Here is a 20,769-nt window from a genome sequence, read left to right as displayed (position 1 = left end):
CTGTTTTATGTTTCGGTTTCTTGGCCAGGGGGCATGTAGGATCTTAGCTCCCCAACCAGCTATCAAACTGGCACCCCTTCATTGGAAGGGGAAACGTTAGCCACCGGACCAGCAGGGACGCCCCAGATGTGCTTTGTTTAGAAGTCTGGCTTCCCGTGCTGGCCCCAAGCAACTGTGCCTTTGGGTGCACTGCTCACACTTCTAAAGCTTCTGTTTCTTCATCTTTAAATTAGGGTAATATGGGAAATGGCAACCCATTCCAGTTCCCTCACCTGAAAAATCCTGTGGATGGAGGAGCCTGGTAGGCTACTATCTATGGGGTCGCAAAGAGTCGGACACGACTGAGCAACTTCACTTTCACTTTCTTTTCCCCCCATAAAGTTACTACAAGGGTAGAATTCAATAAGGCTTAAAAGGTCCTCAGCACGTTGCTTGGCACACAGGAAACAATAAATGCATGGCAGCTATAGTAATCACTATTTCTGTATCTGTCTCCAAGCCTGAAGAAATGCCTATCTACCACTTCTTACAGAGCCCAAGGCATGTTTGCAGAAGGGCCGTGGTACCCGTGATTAGCATCACTCCAGAAGAGAGGAAGTTCCAAAGGCCCGAAACAGCACGTTCCCGATGGTATGAAAACACTGTGCCTATGTGATCGACGTCCACCTCTGCACTCCTGCCTTATGACGCTCCTTCAATTTTAGCGAGAAAGAGTAGCTTAATGAAGCTCTGGTGGAACCCCAATCCTAAGAAGTGTTTTTGTGATTTATAACTAATTTAAGTTCTTCTGCTTCAGCCCTTTCTGTCAAGCAAACCGAAAGTGACAGAAGACAATGACGGTGTGGCCTGCCGGGCTGCGGAGAGTGAGGCTGAGCGTGGGCTCTACCTGGAAGTGCTACTTTACCAAGATAATGAAACAGCTCAGAGGACACATTCAATCTAGCTAATGAGGAAAAGGTTTGAATGAGTAACTGAATGAAATCACTAAACAAGGAATGGGGCACTTCTAGAGCTAGAAGCAACTTACTTAAACTGAGTGCCTAAAATTACACTTAATCTGAAGTCTAAGGAGAAAACAGGGGTTTAATCTTATCCTGTGTGCATATCATCTTTCTCAAGAAGTTCAAAGGAGTTAAATTTTTAAAAATATAATCTTCAAAATACAATTTTGAGATGAAAAGTTTTCCCATTGTATATGAAAAAAATGGCAATGCAATATCGTCGAGAATCAGAAAATCTAGGATCCATTGCCTCACTGTCAATCCAATACTCAGCCATCACACCAAGGTTCATAAACATTTTCTCTCCTGAACAGTTAAACCACTTTCCACAGTTTGATGGCACTTAAGTTCTATCTCCCTATTTCTTCCTTCCCAATATCAAAATATTTTTAGCACAAAGTTGAAATCGATAACACCAACAAATACAGTTATCTAGTTGGCTTGAGAAGTCATGCCAGCAGTTTTATGAGGATTTTAGCAGCTGGCTGGTGGGAGAGCAAATTGGTACAACCTTCCTGAAGGGCAATTTGGCAATATAGATCAAACACTTGAAAAGCTTGACACTCTCTCTTCCGAAATCTCACTTCTTAGAGATTCCTCTGAGAAAATAATCTGAGATGTATGCGAAGACCTATGTGCAAAATGACCCGGGCAGCATCGTTTACAAGCGCAAAATACTGGACCAGCAAAAAATAAGACAAGGGTGCTCAGCAGGGAAGCATCAGAGAGTCATGGTACAGCCACTCGAACAGCATACAGCTACCATGATCCATACTGTAGGCACGGAAATACACTCACAATATATTCAGTTAGGAAATGAACTCACAAAACTATATGATACTCCCGTCCCAGCGTGATTTAGACAAGCAAAGCGGGAGCACGGGCTCCAAAATGTTAGCAGTGACGATCTCTGACTGCTGAGATGCTGGGAGGTTTAGGTTTTCTCCTTTCTGCTTACTTTCCCAATTGTGACTTCTTTACTTTAGTACTTACTTACTTTAGTGACTTCATCACTAAAGATGAACAGTGTTACCATTTCTGTAAAAAGTGTCATAATAATTAGAAATGTGCCTCAACACACACATACCTAACTCTTTTGGGGGCAAAAGAGTTACGGAGTCAGAATCTTACGGAGTCAGAGCAGGGACAGCCATCCGTCCATGCATCTAAAGACGCAGGGGATACAGGAGGCGTGAAGTAAGAACCCGAGCTTTCAGGCGCTTACCGTGTAGCATGTGAAGAAATACTGCAAGGGGAAAGGTGCTCTGTGCCACAAGAGAGGCTTAAAAATAAGTGTCACATGAGTTCAGGAGGGAGCAAGAGACACTGGACAGTTACCCTTTTCTCAGAGCCAGGCAGGAATTCCTCTTCCACTGTTTCCAGGAACTCCAAAATGGGTCTCAGCTGTGTTACACACCGGATCAGGTCCTCTTTGTGTTCCAGTAACAGAACAGACAAGGTCTTTCCCTCCTCTGTGCTCCCTGGGGGAGAAAGAGCTGGAGACGGACAAGGGAAGCTAGTCAATTTGAAGAAAATGACAGTGTGGTTTGTCAAGAGAGATCTAACAGAATAGTAAAGTGATTCTCAGCCTGTTCTGAGCACCCGAACACAGAATCTCTTTTTGGAGAGGAAAATACTTTATTATTCCGTTTAAACTCTTCTATGAAAGGGAAAATGTTTCATTTATCTGTCGAAACACAAAGCGGTAGAGCCAGCCAGAGGTTAACGTCTGGTTGGCAAGGCCACCGCTTTGTACCTAACCCAAACGAGGAACCTCAGCCTTTACGTGCTGTCAGGAAACCAGTCCACCCTGGGCACGCCAAACACTGATTTGGATGTGTGGCTTTTGAAGGGCAGGAGAACACGGATGATATTCTGCAACTTCAAGGTGTCAGATTTAGCTAACTAGGGGGCAGAAATGAAAACTCAAATTCAGTTTGTATATGTTAACACGCAGCCTCTGGAACTACAGGTAGAAATTTATGTGCAAATCACTTAATAATAAGCCACTGAAAAATGGGATCACTCGAGCAAGCTTTGTAGCATCTTCCCAGAACAAAATGCAGTCACTCAGGTGGGTGGGGTTTCTCCTACCTTTTGGCTGCACTGCTTCTACAGCCTCCGGCTTTCTGTCTGACAGTGCTGTCTTGACTGCAGGATTGGAATCCTGGTACAGCCGCAACAGGGACACAACGGTCTGAACATCCAGGCTCTCACTTCTCACTTTATCCAGGATTCTCTGAAATGCTGATTGTCCTTCTCCCTCAAGGCATCCCATTATGGTCTGCGGAACACAAGTGCCCAGAAAGTGATGAGGCAGGAATCCTATGCTTCTTGGATTGGGCAAGCAGGCCCTCAACAGTATGATCCCGGGTGACATGGCCTTTCTATGACATTTGATGTTACTATAGCTTTTCCAACACAATTCTCTGATTGCCTGACACAGAAGTGTTTTGGAAGTGTTTTGGTAAGAACTTGTCTTTCTGAACTGAAGCGAAGTCGCTTAGTTGTGTCCGACTCTTTGCAACCCCGTGGACTGTAGCCTATCAGGCTCCTCTGACCATGGGGTTTTCCAGGCAAGAATACTGGAGTGGGTTGCCATTTCCTTCTCCAGAGGATCTTCCCAACCCAGGGATCGAACCCAGGTCTCCCGCACTGCAGGCAGACGCTTTACCGTCTGAGCCACCAGGGAAGTCCACAGCCCAGTGCCTTTCTGGACACTCTTTCTCTGCCTTCCTCGATGGCTCTTCTTTCAAATCCGTAACCAAAAGCAGTACCTGAGACTGGTCTCAACTCTGTTTTTTCTCCCTTATACACTCTCCTTTTGAAAAGCTCTCACACATGTCGCTTTATGAAGACAACCCTGAAAACCAGCGTGCTTGTCCTGAACTCTGTTTCAATCCAGAGCCACAGTGTCTGCTGGACACGGCTAATCCTCCAGGGGTCTCAGCACTATATGCCTAACACCCAACCTACCTCCACGACTCTTTAAACCTAGAGCCCTAAAACGCCAACAACTCCAGGGGTAAAATAAACAATGTTAACATTCGACTGAGCATCTCAGGCAGATGGGAGGAAGGCCAGCTGGAAGGCAGAATTAATATTTCTATCTCAGCAGTAATGAAAAATGTGGTAATCAAAACTTAATTTCATGTGGATAGCATTATGTATAATCTTTATATTCCTATTTGGCAAAACTACAACCTACCTCTCATGCTTTTTCGTATTGATACGACAAAAGAAAATAGTTTTCTAAGGAGAGCCTTTAGAGAACAAAAATCTAAGGTTTTCTAGACACACACACACACAGCAATATACACAACACAAAAGGATCTCATGAATATGTACACTGGCAAAGTTCACCCAGTTATTACATATTCTGACAGTAATTACATGTTTAAAATTATTGTTTAGAGAGACTTGATCTCCTTGCCTCCCAAATAAACAGGATTGTAAATGAGTCAGACTCTGTGTTTCTTAAGTTTGCTCGAGCTTGATCCCTGATCAGAAAGGACTGCATAAAGCTAACTTAAAAAAAAAAAAAGGTTTCTATGTTTTTCGGCCATCTCCAAAAGTAAAGAGATAAAATACATAATCCACACTAAGATTTTACTGGAATAAGCAACTTTCATGAACAAAATATAAATCATTTTGTCTCTATTTTAAAAATAATAAATAAGATAAAGATACCAGGTTGAACGCCTAATTCTCTTTGGTCTCATTTATTCAGGCTTTCTGGCTTTTAGCAGTTGGCCTACAGTCTCTTTAGAACGCCTCTTCTTTGACAGCAGTAGGGACCTGCGGCAGGCAGCCTCTGAAATGGCTCCTAGTATGCCCGCCTCCAGGTTTTCACACCCTTGGCTGAGCCTCGTGACTCGCTTCTAAGAAAAAGAATAGGGGCCAGGTAGTGAGCAGGCAAGCGTGAGGCTGGGTCACTGTGGCTGCCATCTCGCCCCTGTGTGGACTCTCTCAGCGTCTTTGCTCTGGGGGATGCAAGCTGCCATGCTAGGAGATGCCCAAGAGAGAGGCCCTCGTGGCAAGAAAGTCAGTCCCTGGCCAACAAACAAATGAATGAGCTTAGGAAGAGACGTCCCCAGCTGAGCCTCGGCGCGTCTGCAGTCCAGGCTCACACCCTGAGGGCAGCTCCGTGAGGGACACTGAGCCAGGGACTCAGCTGAGCTGTGCCTGGATTTCTGACCCCCAGAATCCGTGAGGGCATAGATGCTTATTCTTTAAAGCTGCTGAAGTTTAAGAGAAATCCGTTCAACGTAGGAACATGGGAACAGGTATCTCCTAAAGATCCACGATTGTTCATACCCTTAGTTTTAAACTGGCTTCTTCCTCTTTATTTTCCACTTCCTCCCTCCTTCCCTCCGACCTACTCGTGCCCGTAGTTGATAACAGCCTACAGCTATCTCACTGTATCCTAGGCCACTTTTCGTTCACCCGAAGCTCTCCGGATATCCCAGGTCCGCCTCTCTCAGCATCCAATTTGTCTGCATTATCATTTCAGCTGGTGGGGAGGAGAAGCTTTCATCAATGGTGGGATCTGACGTGCTGCTCATTATCCTCACCACCGTCTCCTCCTCTGCCGAACTGCTCAGCAGTGAAATTAAAACATTTGTTAACTTCATTGCTCAGCAGTGACACCAGGGTGGCCATCTGGGAAGAGAAGCGGGGCTGGGCTGATGAAAGGGCCAGGAGTGAGCAGTCAGCTGCCGGGACGGCCCTGCTCCCTTCTCTTTCTTCCAGAACCTACTGCAGACCTGCATCAGAGCCAGCGCAGTTAACTGTTAGCTCCATCAGCGCCCTAGGCTGCCTGGGGCTCCACAGCAGAGTAAGCCCTTTTCTGGAAATAGGGAATCTGCCTAAACAGAAGGGTGTCACATATTGCAACAGGCTGGAACTCACTGATTGCTATCATGGAACAGAACTCTAGGAAAATGAACCAAAACAGAATTTTATTCTTCAACCAGACATTTAGAACCCCTTTGATTCTTACAGTTAAAAGCACTTCAATAAATTCATACCAATTCATGGTCACACAAGTACTCAAAGAACTTTAATCTATGAGTGAAATACAGGTCAATATATTTCAAGACGGAACAGTTTTCTTTCCCTCTGTTGTCTGTGAAAAAAATGTTTCCCTCACACTCAGATCTTTTAATGGCATTTACTTATTTTCCCAACTGCCTGCCTACTGCCTTTGGACTTGTCTGGGTTACACCATACTCTTGTTTGCTCAGGCCTTCCCTGAATGCTGAGGGCCAGACAAGGGTAACAACGAGACACACCACGACAGCTCAGTGCCACCCCAGACGCCGCGCAATACATGCCATCTACTTTACTCCTCATGCCAGGGCCTGCAGGCATTACCACGACTACCTAAAGGAGAGTCAGAGAGGCGAAGTAACTTGCCCAGGGTTGCATGGCTGGTGAGCAGAATACCAGGATGAAACGCCAGCTCACTTCACTGACCTGGCACCTCTTTCACAAGGTTCATCTTCCAGACTTTGAGTGTAACCAAATCCATTTCACTGGATTTTATTGGACTTATTAGGATCAACATCAGACGGAACACTGGTTAGCCTCCAGACAATCTATACCATTCCTCCTGGTCTCAATGATTAGTGCGGAGACTGGTATAAATAGGTGTTTAATAAATACTTGTTTAACTGAATGAAATTCCCTTCCCATAAGACCACCAGCCCTTTGAGCTATAGCTGCATATCTTAGACTTGATAATTAGCAGATATTTGAAAAAACAACTTACGTTTATCTCTCATAGATCTGTAAAGTGAATTGTACCCCTTCACTTCTCAAGAAAGTAACCTAATTTTGTCAGTGAGCACAGCCCACAAAACACAGACCTGCACTTCTTAATAAACCCTTGAGGTCATGACACAGTTGAAAATACCAGGTTCACATAAGAGCCTTCAATGTTGTTTGCCTTCGAAACAAAGGTGAAGGAAAAAAAGGATGCTACCAGGCCTTTGGTTTGGGAAGTCTTTCTAGAACTTTAGGTGAAAAGCAGATCAAACATCAAGGAAATCAGTAGTAGAAAGAGATATCTCCTTATTCTAGTCAGACTCACTTTGCTATGTACACAATGATTTAAAAAGCAGGGCCATGGCTAGGAATGAAGAAAGCAGACAGTTAAAGTTTTAGCATAAAAGCTGAAAAAAAAGTATAAGTTTCTGGTGGTCCCAGGCAGTAAAGAATCTGTCTGCCTTGCAGGAGACGGAGGTTCCATCCCTTGCTTGGGAAGATCCCCGGAGAAGGAAATGGCTACCCACTCCAGCATTTTTGCCTGGGAAATCCCATAGACAGAGGAGCCTGGGGGGCTACAGTCCCTGAGGTTGCAAAGCGTCAGACACAACTGAGCAAATAACACTTTCACGCTTTTCTTTTATTCAGCTCAGCCAGAAGCCCTTTAGGTCAGTACCTGCTTTTTCTAATGGGTCAGAGATACTTCACTGAGATAAAGACAAGCGGAAGACACTTTCCCATCCCAGCACCCCAGAGATTTCTCCTTAATCAGTGTTGGCTTTGGTTTCACACAAGTCAAGCTGCCCAGCCTCTTCTCATGTTGCTGCAATCACTGCTCAGGCAATGGCTTTGCCACCTTTCATCACTTATCTCAGGAAATAAAACAGTCAGGACACTGGTTCATGCGTCCTCCCTTAACTCAATCCAGGCCAACTGCCTATCTCGTATCTGTGTTTTAGGAAAAAAAAAAAGGAACTGACTGGTCCATCTCAATCAGAATATCACTTATAACCTTAATAGGCCTCAAAATTACACATCTAAGTGTAAATTATTTTTAACATTGAGCTATCTTTTTTTTTATAACTTTATTAGTTTATTTTTGGCTGTGTTGGCTCTTTGTGGCTGAGTGGGCTTTTCTCTAGTTGCAATGAGCAGAGGCCACTCTCCAGCTGTGGTGCATGGGTTTCTCATTACAGCGGCTTCTCTTGTGGAACAGAGGCTCTAGGCTGCACAGGCTTCAGGAGTGGCAACTCCTGGGCTCTGGAGCACACACTCAGTAGCTGCGGTGCACGGGGTTACATGCTCTGCAGGATGTGGGATTTTCCTGGACCAGGGATCGAACCTGTGTCTCCCGAATCGGCAGGCGGATTCTTTACCACTGAGCCACCAGGGAGGCCCAAGCTAATTTTTTTTTTTTTAATGTGATGATGATTAACCAAATCACCACCACCTCCACCACCCACAAAAAATACAGTCAAAGCTATCTGGGAGCTAGAAATGTATAAACAGAACAACAGCAAACAAACTGTAGCTGAAATGCAGAATGCCTATGTGCCAGGATTTCTTTGTTGTCAAGACCTTCTATAAGGATAGGGATCCAGCCTTATTTATGTTTTTTCCAAGTAACCAGCTCAATGCCTGGCACATACCAGTTGCTTAGTAAATATTTGCTGAATCAAGAGGAAAGCAAAGAATAACACTTGGGAAAATGGGTATTCAGCAACTCCTCAAAACACTGAGAGCTGTCAGCATCGACGCTGTGACATCTGCCATCACACATTAAGAATTTTGTAGGCCGTTAACTTCTCCAGCAACGCTTCTCAAAATGTAGTCTAGAGGTACCAAAAAAGCCATCCACGGGAAACTTGTTCAAGATGGAGATTCCCAAGCTCTACCAGAATGTAAGATTCAGACTCTGGAAATGTGGTCTGGAGGCGTACATTTTAACAAGATCATTTTTATATACACTGAATTGTTATTCTAGAGACTGATGGCTTCATGTGAGACACTACACAGGCAGGTCAGGAAACTACTTTCAACGGTAATGGCACCCATTTGAAAGCATGACTTGCAAATTAAGCTTAAACATCAACAGCAAACCATCTCATGTCAAACGAAGTGACCGCAGTACTAGGATATTACAAGGCATTAAGTGAAAAAGGAGTTTCAAGGCTGACTGGGTCCACAAACACTGAGTTAATGTATCAGCAAACAACAGCAGTCATCCCCTGTTGAGCTCCTTCTATGTGCCTGGCATTTTAGTATGAGTTTTACATAAATCTTAATTAATTCACAATGACCCTATGATGCAGGTGATAACACTCCCAAATTTTACAAATTAGGAAATCAAGACTTACAGAGATTAAGCTGATGAAGGTCACAAGGCTAGTAAATGGGGTGTGTGTGTGCGCGCGCTCAGTCACTCAGTCCTGTCTGACTCTTTGCGGCCCTATGGACTATAGTCTGCCAGGCTGCTCTGCCCACAGAAATTTCCAGCCAGGAATACCAGAGTGGGGTGCCATTTTCTACTCCAGAGCTAGTAAATAGTAGAGCTAGATAAATAAATGGTATATACATACAATGGAACCTGCTCAGCAATAAAAAGGAATGAATATGCAACAACCTGGGTGAACCTCAAAATAGTTACGCTGAATGCAAGAAGCTAGACCAAAAGGAACACAGACTACAGGACTCCATTTATGTAACACTTGAGAAGATGCACGTTCATCGAGAGAGGAAGCAGACCAGCGTCACCTGGGGAAGGGCGAGTGGGAAGGGGCAGGACGGCCGGATTGCCAAGGGGCGAGTGGGAAGGGGCAGGACGGCCGGATTGCCAAGGAATGAGTGGGAAGGGGCAGGACGGCCAGATGGCCAAGGAATGAGTGGGAAGGGGCAGGACGGCCGGATGGCCAAGGAATGAGTGGGAAGGGGCAGGACGGCCGGATTGCCAAGCGACGTGAAAATATTTTTAGAGGGGATGGACATGGTCACTATCTTGACTATGATGATGATTTCAGGTTTCGAAACTTAGCACACTGCAACCTTTAAATATGTGCACTTTGTTGTATGTCAATCATACCTCAAACTGTCTGAAAGAAATGAGAGTATGAGAGAGAAAGAGAGAGAAAGAAGTGTCCGGGGCCCAGGCACAAGGCAGGGACTCCTAACTCTCTCCTGCTTGCTTGCTCTACATATATACACTTTTTTTTTTTTTTTTTTTGTGCTGCCACACGGTTTTCCAGATCTTAGCTCCCCAACAAAGGACTGAACCTGGGACCCCTGCAGTGGAAGCGGCAAGTCCACCAAGGAATTCCTCCTCCAACTCTATGTTTAATTTAATTTAATCTTATGTTCTTACAGTATTTCCCCCTTTTTCTTTCTGTAGCTGAACAATTTATTATAGAATAAAACAGAATAAGTTTTAAGTGTAGCCACCAAGTGTTTTGTAGAGCTCTTACTCTGACCTCTAAAACTGAGGAAGGAATAACATAATCCTATAAAGATCACCCAGGGAGAATCAGTGTTGTTGCAAAGTACTATTAACATTGTTGCCATCAAAGGATTAGGGCAAGGAGAAGGGGGAAGTGCTGAATGAATCCTTGTACAGCAAGTATTTTTTGAGCACCTGTTATGTGCCAGACACTTTTAGGTACCAGTGTTAAGGAAAAAAAATGCATCAGACACAGTTTGAGTGAGTACACAGCTGGCACTAATAATTTGAGGCCTACTGGTCTAAGGAGCGATGATGCCCCTCTTGTAACCCAAGTTAGTGGACAGGAAGTCATGACAGAAAGCGAAGAGGTGTGTCTCTAAGCTATCGAGGTAACAAACTAGCGACAAAAATGATGGACTGGACCGTTAAGAGAACATCCAAGTGCAAAAATATAAAACCATCATGTCCTTCTGCATAATCAGTACAAAGAATACCAAGGATTTACAATCTGAAACCTCCCCTACGAGAGTCATCAGGGTCCACGCAGTCTTGCAAACAGTTTCTCTCTCAAGAAAACAATTTACAGCCAATTGTCAGTAAACCATGGTTGTGGTAAACACTTGACCTTGAATTTGTTTTTTCAAAAAAGTAACTTGTGGTGGGGCAGAGCAAGACAGGCTCAAGAGGAAGGGGATATATATACACACACACACACACTTAGGGCCAATTTGCATTGTTCAGCAGAAATCAACACAACACTATAAAGCAACTATCCTCCAATTAAAAGTTAAACAATAAAATAAAAAGCAACTTGTATGAATTAGGGAACTATTCAAACAGTAGAAGGCGTGCATTGCTTGGATGAATAGTAACTGGTGATTTAGTCGCGAAGTCGTGTTCGACTCTTGCGACCTCGTGGACTGTAGCCCACCAAGTTCCTCTGTCCATGGGATTTTCCAGGCAAGAATACTGGGGTGGGTTGCCATTTCCTTCTCCAGGGGATCCTCCCGATCTAGGGATCGAAGCGGGGTCTCCTGCACTGCAGGCGGATTCTTTACCAACTCAGTCACCAGCAGTAACTAATGGCCACTAAACTGCCCACAGCACCAGAGGAGGCCTCCCCACCAGACACACCAGTCAGATGAGCAAGCCTGCAGGGCAGCGCCCACTCACTCTGCCAGCAGCCCTCAGAATAAGGGGCAAGGCCACGAGAAAGGGGAAGCAAGGGAGTCCTAAGTGGCCGTGTGGTCAGTCCTGCACCGTCAGGTGTGAGGAGCCGGGTAGTGAGGGAGCCCACTGGTGGGGATGCGTCTCACCGAGATGATGAAAAAACAGAAAATGCCAACCAAGTAACAGAGATGATAAGCATTTGCCAGTTTTCTGCAGGCAACACTGAACATTTATACATATGTGACATACATGTATCATTTTTACCCCGCTGGGAGGCAATAGCTCAGTGCGTAACACAAGAGCTCTAACATCAGAACGCTTAGGTTTGATTTCTTGCTCAGAGTTTAGTTTCATGACCTCTGCAACCTTGGCCAAGCTATCTCACTTCTTTGAGATACTTCTTCTCATCCATAAAACAGGGATATAAAATAATAAAATAGTATCCACTTCAATGATCTTTGTGAGGATTAAATGAGATAACTAACATATGTACCAAGCATAGCACAGGAAAAGTATTCAATAAAAGTTTCGTTATTGTCTGAAAATAGCAAATGTATTCCTAAAAACTGGATGCAATTTACTATGTAAGTTTACATTAAATCCTTTTTGTATCATGTTTTCAGTATCTATGATTATTTTGTTTTCTATTATTTGATCTATGATTTCGGGTTATCTGTGACTACCTTCTGCCTCATTTTATCCCTGATTAATCAGGAGGAAATGGTAACCTCAGTTAAGCATCCCGGTTCAACACTGGGGATTCACCTAGTGATCAAAACGTGTCTTTGTTTTGAAAGTACCTTGCCTAGCACTTTTGTAAGATTGTCCTTTTAGCAGGTAAATGGCTCCCCCTCCCCCGCCAAAAAAAAAACTTAAGGTTTGAAAAAAATTGAGACCCTGATACCTGATGCTATCCTGAGAACACGGAACCAGCAAACAAATAAAACTCATGTACCTACCTGCTTCTGCACATCTTTAATTTCTGAACACTCTTCTAGTCTTTTTAAAACATCCTGGGTAATCAAGAGTGCATCTGAAAAGATTTTTTCATTTTCTAGAAGAAAATTCAGCTGGTAATGTTCCCCCTCATACTCTGAATGTAAAACAAAACAAAATTTAAACAATCAGTGGCTGATTACTTGAAATGATTTTTACAAGCGTAAGCTGAGAACTTTTAGGTCACACACTGCATTTATAAATGGTATTTAACATATCAATTATGAGCAGCAGAAAACACCATTTCTTACAGCTTCCTCCTTTGTGTCATCTTCATCCTAGTTAAGATAATGGGTAAAAATAAAAAACGGTACATGGTTACTTCAATACAATACTGCTTTTCTGCTCTGTGGTTCACCTTCAGGCTTCCAACACTTAAAACCACAGACGTGCTTAAAAGAAGAATGCCCTAGTACGATTATTGCATTGGATCTTGGTTTCCAATCTAACAGTGGTCTTTGACAAGTTTATCAATGAAACAAAAAAACTCATAAAGGTCACTGAGTCCATAATAGAAGGACAGGTTACAAAATAACGATCAAGTGAGTATTACCTTGTTCTGCTCCCTTTGCCTCCCTAAAGGTTTGTACAACAGGGGAGGAGGGACAAACTTCAGCTGACTGAGCCACTGGGGTGTCTGTGTGCCTCTGAACCTCCTGTGCAGCGGAAGGATCCGCTCTCATCTCTTGCACCGCTGCATGGACCCCGTGTTTCACCTCCGCTCTCATGGGGCCCCCTGGAGGAGCGGAGACCTCCGGGGAAGCGCCATGCTCTCCAGTACCCTCGGAGGAAAGGATTTCCGTTTCAGGCTTCTCCGACTCCTTCCTGGACGGCTCTGGTGGTGTGGAGACGTCCCTCACTACCTGACCCTGGACAGAGCAGTTTACGAGGCTGGCCAGAAGGTTTTTACAACTAACGGCCACGTCGAACATCTGTAGGCTGTCGGCTAAGGAGATGATTTTGGAGAAGTTGTGCTTGCCCACAGGCAGTTTGCCGGTGTACATCATTTCCAACAAGAGGGCAAACTCCTCGGGGCTCACGACGGATGCATCAATGGAGATGGTGTCTGTGTTGTCCAGCAGGGTTTTGAACAGGAGGCTGGCAGCAGCCAGGACCAGCTTGTGGGCCCGGAAGTAAATGGTCCCGATGGAGATGGTGCAGTCACAGAGCTGCTGCTCCTTGCACAGTGTGTAGAGCCTCTGCAGCAGCTGCCGGCTGTAGTTGGGGAGCTCCATCGTGTCAGCTCTGTCCGAGGAACCCCCTTCCTCTCTTCTTCCAGAAACGCTTGGTGAGGGTCAGCACGCGATCCTGGAGGAACCCCCAGAAATGCCATGTTAATGCTTCACAAGCACACAGGGAAATGCCCTGAATGAAATATTAAGATGAACATGCAGTTCACTGGTTCATTCAGCAAATGCTGCTGAATAGGAAGGGCTGGGTGCACTGAATTAATCATTATGATAACTGGTATGGGTTTGACTGCATGAGAGGGACTCTGCTTGGTGTGCCATCTGGATGATCTCATTTGATCCTTACAAGATACTCTAACCTTCCCATTTCACAGATGAGACTGAAGCTCAAAGAGACTGAGAGAACCAGCCTAAGGAAAAATAGCCACTAAACGGCATGCCCACGTCTCACTGATTTCAAAACTGTCAGTCACAACACTGCCAAAGGTGTCTGCTCTCGAGCTCTCAGCCAACCGAGGAGACAAACACCCATGAACAGGTCTGCAGTGCAGCGGCCTGCCTGCAGCACTGGACACGGGCCGTCACCCCCCGCCCTCTAAGGTGCATCTCTCGCTTGCGCCTGCACTGCGCAGGGGCCTCTGCACCGCTCTGGCCTCTGCAGTCTTCTCTGCTCCAGGACTGTCATCTCACATCTTATCTTCTCTCCCATCTCATTCCACGCCTTTGAAACATGTAGATGCTCAGAGCTTTCAGATTTCTCTCTTTCGCTCAGACCCTCCCAATGAACCCTAGATGCACACTTGCAGCTACCTACTGAGCATCTCCAACTGGAGGCCCGATCAGCTTCTCAAACTTAAATCCGAGCTCCCCTGCCATCTTCCCCCTACTTCACAGCAACTCTGTCCGTTCTTGTTGTTCAGATACAAAACCTGGAAATCATTCTGGACTCCTGCTTTTTCTCATGTCCCTTATCCAAGGCTTTATAAATCCTGTTGGCTCTATCTTCAAAATACATCCCAACTCCAACCACTAATCACCACCTCCCCTGGCTCTACTTTGGTCAGCCCACGCCATCATCACCTTTTATCTGGGTTACTGCAACAACGTCCTAACTGGTCTCTGTGCCTCTGCCATTCCGAGCCCGACCTCTCTCTACCCAACTCTATCTTCAACCCAGGAATCAAGGTCATCTTTTAGCATAGTCAGGTACCGTCACTTTGTACAAAAGAATCCGTGGTTCCTGGTCTCAGAGTAAAAGCCAAATGCCAGAATTTGACGCTGGCTGTCATTAGCTCTCGAACTCATCTTCCGCCCCATTCCCCCTCACCCATGTGCTGAAAGCACCAGGCCTTACTTGCTGCTCATGGAACACACGAAGCACACTTGTGCACAGGTTTCTTCACATGCGTGTGTGGCTCACTCCCGCGCCCATCAGGGCTCTGCTCAAAGGCCACAGATCAACGAGGCCTTCCCTGATCATGCTCTTTAAACAGTGGCCTCTTCTCCAACCTCAGAACGTTCCATCCCTCTTCTTCTATTTTCCATCATAGCTACTGACACGTTTTTATTACTTACTTATTAGGTACCTCCCTTCACTAGGAATACAAACTCCGTTAGGAGCGGAGCTTTCCCCCCTCATTGTCTGCTGTATCCCAGTGCTTAAAATTCTGCCCAACACGAACACTGTTTGTTAGTTGGTGGAATGAATAAATGAATGAGAAGAAATGTAATGATAGAGATTTGTACCTAGAAGCCCAGCTTGGGGAACAGGGATATCCAAAAGTCAGAGTGAGGTTTCTGAGGAGGAGCTAACAGCTAACCTGCCTAAGAAATGAATAGGCACTGATGAGGTGAAAAGAGACGGGAAAAAGGCATTCCAAGCAGGGAAGCCTGCGGGAAGCACACAGATAAGAACACATCTCACAGTGGCAGGAAGGAGGTTCAGGAGGCGGGACCATAACGAGGTCAGTGATAGTGGGACATAAAGAAGGGGACAGGGAGTGCCAGGACACGAATCTGGAGGGGTAGGCCAAGGTTCCGCCCGCAGAGAGGCACACAGACCATGCTCAGGGGCTTGGATTCAGCCCAACGGCAGTGAGGAGTCAATGACGGCTATGAGGGACTTTAACTAGGACAGTCACGTGGCCAGATACGCATTTGGGAATATATCATCCAAGTGACACGTGTGTAGAATATGAAGGGGATAATGCTAGAGTCAGGCTCTATTACTGCAGAAGTTCATGGAAAAATCACTGAGGGCTTTGACCAGCAGAAGCGGTAATAGAGGGGAGAGAGAGAGGCAGACAAAAATAGTTAGAAGTGTAACTGTCATGACTCAGGGTCTGAAGAGATGTGAGGGGAGTCAGAGACAATCCCCAGGTTCCTGGTTTGGTGAGGGAGTCATCCAAAAGGATCCAGATAACACGAAAGAGATAGTTTAGGGAAGGAGACATCCAGTTCTGTTTTGGGTTTGAGGATATTATGATGATAGCAAAACTAGATAATCTCACTTGTATAAATTTTTTAAAAACTACAGAAAGGTTGGAAAGACGTTTATCAAAATAACAACGGTTGCCTTTGTTAGAAGGAGAATGACTACCTTATCACTCTACCACTATTTCCTTATTTTCCCACATTTAAAACTGACAAATAGAAGTGAAAATATCTCCAACTTCTGGTTTCCAGGTTTCTCGTCTGGCACGTAAGGAGATTAAAAGTCACCATTCTACCCTGACAACAGGTGAAAAGGTAAGCGGAAAAATCAACAACGCTTCTCAGCTCTGTCAGAGAAGTGAAGTCAGTGGGCAAAAGCAGTGCCCCCAAACTGGAGAGACAGGCAGAGTCACAGCTCCTCAGAGAGAAAGCCACCAGCAGAAGCTCATAGGAAACAGCACCAGGATAGGAAAACTAAGCTTAAGTTGACAAACTGATAGAGGCTCAGGGTGGACAAGTCTAGAGCTAAAAACCCCAGAGGGATGGAGGCATAATTTTGTGAGTTTTAACTCCAAGAGTTCTACTGAGTTCTAACAGCATATCCTGGAGAAGAATTCCCTTCTGTTCTGGCAGGAGGAAGGAGAAAGTAATCATTTTAAAATATGACAAAGCATTCTGTTCTTCTCAACAAGGTGTAGAATCAGGAGAAAATATTTTACCAGAGTCTAACCTAACTGGAGGAGGGGGAACACCCAACTTCAGCCCATTCTAGTCATCCTAAGCCCCTTAAAGGGGTGGCGGGCGGCGGGTAAAGCGCTGCTGAAGTTCGTAGTCCGGGACACAGGCTTGCCAAAGACTGAGACCGACTGCCTGTGACACACACTTCCTCCTCCTCACACCTCACCACCTCAGTGTTCTAAATATGCCAGTTAAAGCAGACTGTCAGAGTGGACCAAAAGATAAGACCCATCTCATGTTGTCTATCAGAAACCCACTAAAAGACGCGTATCGATTATAGTCAAAGCTTTCTACCTAGGAACGGTCACGAGGCAGGGATGTCTCATTTCACCATTGCTTTTCAATATCATTCTGGAGAAAGTAAAGGTGTACATATGAGAAGGAAGGCACAAAACAGCCTGTTCACAGATGACATGGCGTCTGATGAGAGGGTATATAGAAAATCTGAAGGAACTGATAAAAAAAAGTTAATACTAATAATAGCAAACTTTAGGATACAAGGTATATATAAAAGTTAATTGCTTTCCCCATCAGCAATGAATAAGTGGAATTGGAAGCTAAAACATTCCCATTTCAGCTACACCCCAAAAAGTAAAATTTTAAAAGTGAAATACTTAAGAATAAGTCTAACAAAATATATATAACATGTATATATATAACTCTGAGGAAATGTATCAAAGAAAAACTGAGTAAATGGAGAAATATTCCATGTTCATGGACAGGAAGACTCAGTGTCAAGATTTCAGTTCTTCCTAACTTGATCTATAAATTCAAAACAATCCTAATCAAAATCTCAGCAAGTTATTTTGTGGTACTAACAAACAGATTCTAAAGTTTATATGGAGAGGCCAAAGAGCCAGAACAGCCAACTCAGAATCAGCGTAGAAGGGCAAAGCAGGAGGACTCACACTGCTCAGCCCTCAGCTTCGATCCTCAGCGGCAGAGCCACAGCAAGCTAAACAGTGTGCGACCCGCAGAAGGGCAGGCAGACCCACAAAAATACAGCCAGGTGACCTGTGACAACGGAGCAAAGACAGTGCGATGCAAAGACAGTATTTTCAACAAACAGGGCTGGAACAACTGGACGTCCGTATGTGAAAAAAAAGAAGAATCTATTAAATAGACACAACCTTCACAAATTTAACTCAAAACGAATCACAGACTTAAAAGCAAAACACAATACTATAAAACCCCTAGAAAATAGCACAGCAGAAAACCTAGATGAACTCAAGTATGGCAACGACTTTTTAGATATACCGCCTAAGCCATGATCCCTGAAAGAAATCACACATAGGATGGATTTCATTAAACTTAAAGAACCTCTGCTCTGTGAATGATTATGTTAAGAGAATGAGAAGACAAGCCACAGAGCAACAGTCTAGGAGAAAATATCTGCAAAAGACCCATCTGTTAAAAGGCTATTATGCAAAACACGCAAAGAATTCTTAAAACTCAACAATAAAAAAAAAACCAATCTGATTAAAAAATAGATCAAAGACCTTAACAGACATCCCACCAAGAAAGAGCTACAGATAGCAAGTAAGACTATAAAAAGATGTCTAACTTCATATGTTATAAGGGAATTGCAAAGAAAACCTATTAGAAACACCAAAACCCAAATCACTGACACCACCAAATGCAGGTGAGGATGGATGGCAACAGGAACCGCTATTCTTTGCTGGCAAGAATACAAACTGGTACAGCACTTTGTAAATGGTTTAGGAGTTTCTTATAAAATTAAGCATACTCTTATCATACGATCCTACAGTTGTGCTCCTTGGTATTTACCCAAACAAACTGAAAACTTACGGTCACACAAAAGCCTGCACGCAGATGTTTACGGCAGCTTTATTCATAATTGCCAAAACTTGGAACCAATCAAAACATCGTTTATCAGGTAAATGGATAAACTGTGGTACATCTCAACAATGAAATATGATTCCGTGCAAAAAGAAATGAGGTATCAAGCAATGGAAAGACGTGGAGGAAACTTAAAATGCATATGAGTAAGTGAAAGAATCCAACACAAAAAGGCTACTTGTATACAACCATACGATAGTCTGGAAAACGTAAAATGATGGAGATAGCAGATCAGCGGTTGCCAGTGGTTAGGAGTAGGGAGGGATAAACAGGTGAAGCATGGAGGGTCTTTAGGGCAGAGAAACTATCCTCTATGGTGAATTCATGTATCAGACACATGCCAAAATTCACAGAATGCATGAAACCAAAACTGTACCCTAATGTACAGGAGACAGGGATCAAGACTATCCCCATGGAAAAGAAATGCAAAAAAGCAAAATGGCTGTCTGGGGAGGCCTTACAAATAGCTGTGAAAAGAAAAGAAGTGAAAAGCAAAGGAGAAAAGGAAAGATGTAAGCATCTGAATGCAGAGTTCCAAAGAACAGCAAGAAAAGATAAGAAAGCCTCCCGCAGTGATCAATGCCAAGAAATAGAGGAAAACAACAGAATGGGAAAGACTAGAGATCTCTTCAAGAAAATTAGAAATACCAAGGGAACATTTCATGCAAAGATGGGCTCAATAAAGGACAGAAATGGTATGGACTTAACAGAAGCAGAAGATATTAAGAAGAGGTGGCAAGAATACACAGAAGAACTGTACAAAAAAGAGCTTCATGACCAAGATAATCATGATGGTGTGATCACTCACCTAGAGCCAGACATCCTGGAATGTGAAGTCAAGTGGGCCTTAGAAAGCACCACTACGAACAAAGCTAGTGGAGGTGAAGGAATTCCAGTGGAGCTGTTTCAAATCCTGGAAGATGATGCTGTGAACATGCTGCACTCAGTTTGTCAGCAAATTTGGAAAACTCAGCAGTGGCCACAAGACTGGAAAAGGTCAGTTTTCATTCCAATCCCAAAGAAAGGCAATGCCAAAGAATGCTCAAACTACCACACAATTGCACTCATCTCACACATTAGTAAAGTAATGCTCAAAATTCTCCAAGTTAGGCTTCAACAGTATGTGAACTGTGAACTTCCAGATGTTCAAGCTGGTTTTAGAAAAGGCAGAGGAACCAGAGATCAAATTGCCAACATCTGCTGGATCATGGAAAAAGCAAGAGAGTTCCAGAAAAACATCTACTTCTGCCTTATTGACTATGCCAAAGCCTTTGACTGTGTGGATCACAATAAACTGTGGAAAATTCTGAAAGAGATAGGAATACCAGACCACCTGACCTGCCTCTTAAGAAACCTATATGCAGGTCAGGAAGCAACAGTTAGAACTGGGCATGGAACAATAGACTGGTTCCAAATAGGAAAAGGAGTCCGTCAAGGCTGTATATTGTCACCCTGCTTATTTAACATCTATGCAGAGTACATCATGAGAAATGCTAGGCTGGAAGAAGCATAAGCTGGAATCAAGACTGCAGAGAGAAATATCAATAACCTCAGATATACAGATGACACCACCCTTATGGCAGAAAGTGAAGAGGAACTAAAAAGCCTCTTGATGAAAGTGAAAGAGGAGAGTGAAAAAGTTGACTTAAAGCTCAACATTCAAAAAACGAAGATCATGGCATCTGGTCCCATCACTTCATGGCAAATAGATGGGGAAACAGTGGAAACAGTGCCAGACTTTATTTTTCTGGGCTCCAAAATCACTGCAGATGGTGACTGCAGCCATGAAATTAAGAGACGGTTACTCCTTGGAAGGGAAGTTATGACCAACCTAGATAGCATATTCAAAAGCAGAGATATTACTTTGCCAATAAAGGTCCGTCTAGTCAAGGCTATGGTTTTGCCAGTGGTCATGTATGGATGTGAGAGTTGGACTATAAAGAAAGCTGAGCCCCGAAGAATTGATGCTTTTGAGCTGTGGTGTTGGAGAAGACTCTTGAGAGTCCCTTGGACTGCAAGGAGATCCAACCAGTCCATTCTAAAGGAGATCAGTCCTGGGTGTTCTTTGGAAGAACTGATGCTAAAGCTGAAGCTCCAGTACTTTGGCCACCTCATGTGAAGAGTTGACTCATTGGAAAAGACCCTGATGCTGGGGGGGATTGGGGGCAGGAGGAGAAGG

The 20,769-nt window shown here is 44.2% G+C and overlaps 1 protein-coding gene across 4 annotated transcripts in view; it reads right to left on the bottom strand.

Annotated features, from left to right (window-relative positions):
- The window catches only part of ZBTB40 (zinc finger and BTB domain containing 40), a 77,296-nt gene that overhangs the window by 24,079 nt on the left and 32,448 nt on the right, over positions 1 to 20,769 (bottom strand). For all 4 annotated transcript variants that reach the window (XM_013974543.2, XM_013974525.2, XM_013974530.2 and 1 more), the window contains 4 exons: positions 12,923 to 13,677; positions 12,333 to 12,466; positions 3,096 to 3,285; positions 2,340 to 2,497 (listed from right to left, as the gene is read on the bottom strand). In XM_013974543.2, coding sequence (XP_013829997.2) covers positions 2,340 to 2,497; positions 3,096 to 3,285; positions 12,333 to 12,466; positions 12,923 to 13,604 — 1,164 coding nt within the window. In that variant the 5' untranslated portion in view covers positions 13,605 to 13,677. The remainder of the gene's footprint in view (positions 1 to 2,339; positions 2,498 to 3,095; positions 3,286 to 12,332; positions 12,467 to 12,922; positions 13,678 to 20,769) is intronic.

The sequence above is a fragment of the Capra hircus genome, chromosome 2 (genome assembly GCF_001704415.2).
Source record: "Capra hircus breed San Clemente chromosome 2, ASM170441v1, whole genome shotgun sequence".
NCBI lineage: Eukaryota > Metazoa > Chordata > Mammalia > Artiodactyla > Bovidae > Capra > Capra hircus.
The sequence above is the reverse complement of the archived record's forward strand: the minus strand, read 5'-3'. Positions and strand labels throughout refer to the sequence as shown.